Genomic DNA, 9,119 nt, shown 5'->3' with positions numbered 1-9,119 from the left:
CTGTGTGAATGAGTTTTATTATAACAGTGGGTGGGTATACCTACAGGTATTAGTGAATTCTGGTCAAACATTTTAGGCCCGTTTCCTTTTCCTCAGTCCCAGTCCATTCCTTCTTTCCAGTCTTTAATTCTTTCCTTTTCCCTTATCCCATAAAAGCGGGCAGCGCATTCGTAGAGGCACTCACTACCTTTGCGAATGTTCATTATTTAATTAATATTGTAAATTAACCTCTTACATAATTTTGTTTTTGCACATAGCATGTGAACTTTTACAAAATAAGTACTTTTTCTATTATATTTTTGTTATTGTATTTTTCATAATTAAATTTATAAATTTTATTTCGTATTTTGTTGGAGTAAATGTTATTAAAAGAATGTATAATATATAAGAGAAATCAAAATGATAGGTCAATTGCAAAACTAGACGAAAATATTGTATTATTATGTGTAAATGTAGTACTTTATGAATTTTATATAAGAAATAAGCTCTTACACAAAACTGAAAGAGTATAATATATAATTAAAATATATATACTCAGCAATGATTGTTATATTGATTATGTCTTTATATTTCATTAATCGATTCTTTAAATGTTTCATCGAATATATAGATTTTCGACAATGAATAATACTAACCTGCTACTAAAATAAAACAGACAATTATATCAATCTCGTATGTATTTGTAAATCTAGTAAATACCTTAAACTATAATTACATCACAGTAACACTTAAACTAAAGGTATCGAGTCATCGTTAGCATTTCGTTGTCCATCTTTCGTTACAGTCAGCTGGGAGTGTTGGTTTTTAACCTCGGAAGGGTTGGGCTTGGAAGGCTGGTTGAGGTTGTTGGGGTTGGGATTGGATGTATTGAAGGGCGCGCGCGATAGCTGCTGGAATTGGGGGGGGAGTGGGTAAATGAGCTCCTTCAGCGCGGAAACCTGTAATAAAAATTCAATTTAGCACGTATAAATCAAGTATATTGATATGAATAAAACGAGTTTAAGAAAGGTCAAACTAGATTGCTTTGTTAAGTAAAATTCATATTCAAAATGAATTAAAAAGTTTTCAAATTATGCCATGCTTTTGCAACGTCTGTTGCTATTTCATAAAATGATGATTTTATAAACACAGATGAAGTTAACAAAGAAATCTTGTTAAGGTTAAGACTTGTAAAGATTATATCATGTGAAAAAGAAGTTGTAATTGTAGGTGCAAAAGTTGCGTCGTTTTTTTAACAATATTTTTTCTTTGTTTTTTTGATAAAATTTGGTTTTGTTACAGCCCAATTGACTTACGTGTTATAAATTCCACGGATTATTATTATTGTGAACGGTTCTAATATGTTAAAGTACTTTAGCATGAGGTGTTTACGAAAATGTTAAAAAAGGTATGAACATACCGTTCTCATCAGCAACGTAGGTTAAAGCGATTGGGATGCCTTCGGGTGAGGTGTATGAGAAGGAGCCCTGGGCGACCTGGGCTTCAGCATCCTTGATTCCAGCGTTTTTCAGATAACCTTGTTCTTGAGCTGCGATGCCATTGCCGGTTTCATAACTAAAACAATAATGGTTATTAATTTAATTCTCTTGACAATATTTAATATCGATGATATAATACAAAGGCAAAAGACGTCATGCTCCCCCGAGGATATAATTATGGCCTTTTGTTGCATTTGATTGACGGCTTGGCGTGATGCTTGATTAGTGGCTGGTATAGCGCTATGCATCTATTGTTATTTACATTTCAAATATTCGTTTTGGGTTGCGAATTATTATTTTTATCCTTTTAATACACGTTCACAAATGTAATGAAATAATTGAGAGCGAATAAAATTTCAGAAGCCAATGTGTCATATTCCAACCCGCATAGAAAACCCGTTTTATAAATTAGGTATCACAAATTTTTAAATTGACACGTATTACATCATACTAACAATTCTTGGCAAGATAGGCATTTCTAATCTATGTGCGCGATAATATAACTTGAAAAACCCGAGAAAAGATATCATAAAACATACATTTATATTTTGTATGCTCTTCAAGTTTTATGGGCAGATAAACATCAACGCAGCCTTACAAACTTATTTATAGAATAAAGTGATGTTGTCTTAATTTTAGTATACACCAGGCGGATCTAAGAGAACACTGTTATGAATTGTGCTGTGAAATATTGAGTTTTTTTATCATATCGTCTATTTTACTTGCTCTTTGACAATTAATGTAGTCGGTGTGTATATTGTAAGCTATATTTTCGAAAGAGGTTTACTTGTTGAGACGGGACCACACAGCCGTAAATATCAAATTTAATGAGAGGTTTAACTAATATTTCGTTCTATGCAATCATGATGTATTGTCAATCTGTTACTCTGGGAATCTTTTGTTTCTCCATAACGTTGAGTTGGTCGGATAATGCCTTACATTTTCTGTTGGGAAACAATTCGTCATATTCGATTGAAATAAAGTACAACAGGTTTCCATCGTTTACGGTAATAACTGTAACGCGGTATTGTACCCATTTTAATAAACTAGCTGTTAGCCCCGGCTTCGTCGGTGGAACATATGTAGTCTCCGTCATTCAGTGAAGCTACAGCTTTCTAATGATGAAAGAATTTTTGAAATAGATCCAGTATGTTTTGTTTGAAAACATCACTAACATACTTACGTAGAAATCTTTCATCTTCATAAGCTTAGTATAGAAAAGTATTATTAGATCGTCATCTAAATAGAATAAAATAAAGATTTGATTGAGTCTGTATTGTATTTCAGTTGTGGGTATGAGAAACGGTACGATATAGGTCTCGTATTTCGTTATTTTTATAAAACTATGTGAATTTTACGACAAAATTACCGGTTGGATCTCAAAATGCATTACCCATCGTCCTATAGGTTAAAACCTATTTATCGAGGATTAGTCACGATGATTAACTTTATCACATAAATCTTAAGCAATGTAGGATTTTCAATTATTACAAGGGCAAGCGTGACAGGTTGACGAATGAGTTCATTTGCTATTAAAAATAGTGATATACCTATAGGTTCATATCATAGGGATGGATGGTTTTGTCATTCGTTGCTTACAAAATTTACTGCGTTGAATTCAATATTTCTCAATAAATTACCATATTAGTGTCATATCAAGATAGTTACATAGGTGATTCTGAGTCGATTTCATTGCGTAATGAGGGCTTGTCCGAGAACACGGTGACTTCAAAATTTACGGTTTAATATCGCGACACCGAAGGAATGTCCATTTATGATTATCAAATTAACTGTATAAAGTATTTACACATAGGTCTTTACATAAACGCGTGTGAAATAAAATACGGATTTGCCACATAAAAATTTTACACCATAATTGATTGATCCTATCATGTAATTTTATTCGTCTAAATTTACTCATAATGTAATTAATGCAATGAAATTGAACATACATGAGTACGTTATTATGTTATCTGTGATAATATTTGTTTTGATATTATTGACACTTTTTAATTGATATTAAATACTTTACTTTAAATTTATGCATTTAATAACTCTTTAAGATTTTGATAGTGAGACGAAAAATATAGACTAATATGCATTGTATTTTTTTCATACTGATTAAAATACAGGAATATGGCGATATGTTAATTTTGGAAAAGCCTTGTCTAATATCAGTTTATATCAGCGAATGAAACTTATTTTTATAAAAACGGATTTCTGAATCCCTCAATTAAAGAGTAGTATTAGTTCTCACCTCCATTGGTATGAACCATCAGGGTTAATTTCCTGGTTTTGTCTGAGGATCGGGATGATTTGTCCTTGGTACTGTGGTTGCTGAGGGTAGTTGAATTGAGGTGCAGCGCAGGAAAGGGCCACAAGGGCTGACAGAACTACGAACTGTAAATATAAGAAATTGTATTACAATGGATATTAATACTAAAGGTCTCCTATCAGCATACTAGGGAATTTTAATGATTGTGGAAGGAAAGGTTCTGCATCATAAATGTAATAAAAGGGGTTAATAATATATTAAATAAATAATTGATGATATTTATTATTTATTGCTAGATGCACTACGGAAAAATACAAAATGCCAATTTGTTTCAAATGTAACAAAGGAGCATGGCAAAAATTGAGATGTTTTAAAAGAATGTATAAAGATTGTTTTTTTTTACATTGTTAATGTATACCAAATATATCAAAGGATAAAATACTACAGCTCATATGAGAACTTATATGCAAATGTATAATAACAAAAGCTATCAAAAAAACTGAACCCTAAAATATCTGGCTAATTACTCACCGATTTCATATTATTTTAATAATAAAAAATGTTAAGGAGGTGTGATGATCCTCGATGGATGTATGAAGTGGGAATGATTTTCAGATCGAGCGGAGAGGCTTTTATACGATGCGGCGTCGGCGCATCTCGTGAAATCAGAGTACTATGTTCGACAGACGCTGGCGTTACGCGTAAGTACATCAAAGCGCTATACCGCCCGCCCGCCCGCGACTTTTATGCGACAATCCTAAGTTTATAGTATTTACTACGTGTAACTATATTTACAAAAAGATATTGTCATTATAGTGATATAGTTTATGCTTGCAATTCAGCATAGATTTTCAAATGGGCTCATATGTATGTTAGTCCTAATAATAACCTAATTTTGCAGTGATTTAACTTTTAATACCACATTATAAAATGATTTCCCATGTTTATTTTACGTCGCATAATAATTCGCATTTTGTATCCATCTGAAACTCATAATAACAAAATCATATTTCAATATTATTTTAATGATTATTTTGTAAATATTTGAAAATACGAAGAACGGAAAACGCCCTAATTACTATAGTGTAATTTATAGTAAAATGTTTAAAAAGAAATGAACTTACAAGATTACGCCCGACATTCTTTGCCATGATATCATTTGACATTTAAATAACATCTATATCAAATCGTGCAATGTAACTTTTATTTTCGGTTCATTTTCGTTTAAATTGCGTACGCCTTGACCTGAAATTGCTTGCACCCCATTATTGTGTATATATTTAAAACAAGTCAAGGTTGTCTATGTCCTATTAAAGAATAATTAACTTTGACGCACCAAAAGCTACAAGAGCCATCCGTTAATGCTTATAAGGCTGTAAATTGATTACTTCCCCATATTGGAAGACATTTATATGATAATAAAGCCAATGTTTAAAGTTTACATTAACTGTATGGGTTTTGTTTTCGATTGCCAAAATTTTAAGAACAATGGATTTTTGTAAATCTTACAGATTTATAGAACCTTCTGTAGTGACCATTACTGGGATTTAAGTATTATGGCGTAAGTAATCAAATTGCCCATTTGCCCATAACCTACAAACTCATCATGCCTTGGAGCCATAGTTTATGTTACGATTTACATAGCAGGTAACGCAAACGAGTATCTTATTACAACTCGTTAAATTTAACATCAATAGTGAATTATTAAAATGCCAGAATAGTCATGGTAGGAAGTATCACTTTAAGGTCGATTTATATCAAAAATTATTATTCGTCATTGCATGGGCAACAGTGGACGGGTATACTGTATATGTCATTATTTTTGTAGCATCTTGCAAAACTGCGAACAATTAAAGAAAACAAAATAAAATATGATTACATACCTCTATTGCCACAATTTTTTAAATAAAATTTGATATTTTAAAAGCATCAAGTATGTATGCGATAGAAATCGTGCTTATGCATGTCAATTTCAGAAACGTAGGAGTACGAACGTTAACTATGTTTGTACCTATTCTTCGAATTGAAAATTTCCTTAAAAGGCTCAGTCGATTGAATGTTGTTTTTCTGTTAAGCATAATACGACTTTTAGTAATCAATTAAGTAGACCTATGATAACACTGCGAATGCTATTATATATACAAATTGTACTGTTCCTGCGACCAGGTGTTCATATCACGTAAAGGAAACTGTGTGTAAGTAAAGGATAATATACAACTTTAAGTACTTGTATTTATCGTCACTTTCCTAAGATACAGATTACTCTATACTCCTGGATATTTCTAAAATTAATACTATAATTTATTGTAGTTAACGTGCAATGTAGTTGAAATCTTTATAGTTAAATTTTATGTATGTTCGAAGTAAACTTTTAACGTATGAAAGAGGTAATTTAACGCGTATCCGTTAACGTAACATGAAATTCTTTAAAAAGATGGCAACAAGTCTATATCCTATTTAAAATAGTACTTAACTGGCACTATTACGTGAGCTGATAAACGAAACAATTGCAGATCAAGTGTGTGTGTGCGTGTAATACACACACGCATGTATCGCATACGCAAATCGCAATACATGTAAGTGCTATGTTACTAATAATACACTCCTTGATGCGCTTTATTTTCTTATTTTTTATAAAATTCAAACTAATTGATATTTCCGCATCATAAAATGGCTGTTCAATAACACATTGTTATTCAAATTCTGTAATTATGATATTTGATCCATGACCTTTACTATTGTTTAAATTTCAACATATATATGTATTTATCAAACACCACGTAAAGATTAATAACCACTATTACTTTATCTCAGTTATAAAGGAGTCCATCGTTGGTGTAGACTGGTGTGAAAAATTACTACGATTATGCGTATTTATGTTGTTTGCATAATGTGAATTGTTATTTGATATACAAATATAGAATGAATATAAGATTATGTTTAAACTACTTCTCTTTAAAATGCATATCTATTTAGAGAAACAAAGATAATAACAAAGATTGAATTTTTTCATTAATTATGAACATAATAAATATTTCAGGTGTTCTTAGACATCATTTGACCATATTTACTGACTAAAATTAACGATATTTTATGAACCAGAAATAGGTATTATAGAACGCGAAAAACTAAATCTAAATATGTTACTCAAGTATGGCTCAAGTCAATGAGAGTTAAGTGTCTTGAACATAAATTTCCCACCAACTTACCAACACAATCAACTAAAACTCATAAAATTTGTCTTTTTCTCTGAGAGCGAGTTGAGATTCACATAGCTAAACAGTTATTTCAAAATAACTTATATTCATTTTCTTTTACTGGTTCATAAACAATTTTGTCCAGTACACGAATTTTAATTGAATTCTATGGTGTTTATTATTTAATTAAATCATGTGCATAAATTAAAACCACTGCTATTAACTGCCGCGTACGAAGATTAAGATGGATACAGTAAATTAATATTGAATTATCTGCAAATTTATCGTGTCCTTATTCACAAGGCTTAAGTTAAATGTGTCGATGATCTAGTGGTTTGCTATACGCCTACAAATTAAGCGATTCCAGATTAGAATCGTTAATAAAATCTTTTTTTCTCTCAAACTACTGAATTTTAAGGAACAGAAAAATAGTTGTTTATGTAGCTTTGAATGTAGCATTCAAAGCTGCAAAGCTAAAAATTAAAAACTTCAAATAAATTATTCCGTTTACCTTCTTAATACTTCACCGTATACCAAGTAGGATAAAAAAGCAAACAAAGTCCCTATTATCCAACTCAATTGACATTTAGCAGTAAGCAATATGGAATGTCAAAAATTTTCGCACGCAAGCTCCAAGATTGATGACTTTCTGCAAGTTGTTCGCGTTGGGTGAACGACATCTTCCTATAATTGACTAGCACACAATTATTGACCTCGTTACCCCAATAAAGCAAAACGGTGTAAGACGTGTAATAACCATACAGCTAGCAAAAGGATCCAATTTATCAAGCTTGGACCTACAATGATAGACTTTAATTATAATTCTTGTTAAAGCAAAGTGCATGTCACATATGAAGCAATGTTTCATATAATGTTCAATGTATTATAAATTATCACAAAAACGTTAGCGTATAAATAAGCCTGTACATTATCGTGTAAGCATTCTTAATTAGTTTGTTATTCCCTTGTGTTCTACAGTTTTATCTTAAAAATGCACGTCTCTTATTTGACAATGCCTGGTTTTACTATGACTTGTCAAGAATAATAAGACTAACTGAAATGCGTACATCAAAACGAATTTATTTCCACAATACACTAAAATAAGTGCAATACATCTATGATTTTATCCACATCTTTTTTTAATATTTTACTATATTTCATCGCAATAATGTTCATCGCATAAATGTACCGTGGTCAAGATGATTTTTGATAAATAGTCAAGATGTAAGGATAACCAGTGCTTTGTAATATATTATGAGTAGGGCTATATATTAACCATCAGCACTGTAATACACACTTAAATAAATGAACAATTATACTGCTCACATAGATTTAAAACGTAGAAGGAAATCTCCAAAAATTCTATTATTCAGTTAACGTCATATTGTTTTTTTTTTAAATTCTTACTCTAATATACACATATGTGGATATATAGAACTAATAATTATTTAAACAAAAAATCTAAGCCGCCTTCAAATTCTCGTACTAGACCAAATAAAATAGCACCCAGATGACAAGTATTTGAATATAAAAAAATGATAAAAATCGGATCATCCTGTTATGAGGTAACAAATACAATATTACAGTAAAAGTGAGAACCTCATCTTTTTTGAAGTTGTTTAAAATTGTTTACCCTAAAACTATGACATAGTAATAAGTACTTCTATATTTGGCACAAAGGTATTGTCCAATTCTTCTGTGTGCCATCATGAACTTCATTTAAAATAGGACCCAATGCCGCGTCTTGTTCCATTTGTTAATAGCTCCTCGCAAAAGCGAGATTACACGATGTCCAATGTATGGAGAGCCGGAGAAATGCGAGTTAATAAAACGATACATTTCAAAAATGTTTAAGAAGCAAATAACGTAAGTAATTGATAGCGGTTTGAAAAAAAATAAATCAACACGATAAATGTGTATTCAATTCGTTGTATTGATTATAAACATGATATTACGTTAAAGAATATTATTAACAGCCTATTTCATTAAGCTATTATTATTATTCATAGAAGACTTATTTATAGTAAAGGCGAGGTTAAACTTAACGATATGGATTTATATGCCATACATAACAATATTTTAATGAATTGATTATATTTTCAAAATATTTTACGCAACTTAATTTACATGATTATTTTATGTTTATATATAATATAGTTTTATGATAAA

At 30.8% G+C, this 9,119-nt stretch overlaps 1 protein-coding gene across 1 annotated transcript; it reads right to left on the bottom strand.

The window, feature by feature from the left end:
- Positions 1-667: 667 nt before the first annotated feature.
- On the bottom strand, positions 668-4,387 carry LOC119831141 (endocuticle structural glycoprotein SgAbd-2-like). Its single transcript, XM_038354402.1, has 4 exons — positions 4,285-4,387; positions 3,736-3,878; positions 1,400-1,554; positions 668-938 (listed from the first exon to the last, which is right to left on the bottom strand). Exons 1-4 carry the CDS (start codon positions 4,291-4,293, stop codon positions 805-807), a joined length of 441 nt encoding a protein of 146 aa, XP_038210330.1. The 5' UTR covers positions 4,294-4,387; the 3' UTR covers positions 668-804.
- Positions 4,388-9,119: the final 4,732 nt, after the last annotated feature.

The sequence above is a fragment of the Zerene cesonia genome, chromosome 13 (assembly GCF_012273895.1).
Source record: "Zerene cesonia ecotype Mississippi chromosome 13, Zerene_cesonia_1.1, whole genome shotgun sequence".
In the NCBI taxonomy this organism is placed as follows: Eukaryota; Metazoa; Arthropoda; class Insecta; order Lepidoptera; family Pieridae; genus Zerene; species Zerene cesonia.
This window is presented reverse-complemented; position numbering and strand designations above follow the sequence as displayed.

Excerpts from the sequence above, each read along its gene's own strand:
- LOC119831141 (XM_038354402.1), bottom strand. Across the intron at positions 1,555-3,735 it reads GATGGTTCATACCAATGGAG|TTATGAAACCGGCAATGGCA; the intron begins GTGAGAACTAAT and ends TTATTGTTTTAG. Across the intron at positions 939-1,399 it reads CTACGTTGCTGATGAGAACG|GTTTCCGCGCTGAAGGAGCT; the intron begins GTATGTTCATAC and ends TTTTTATTACAG.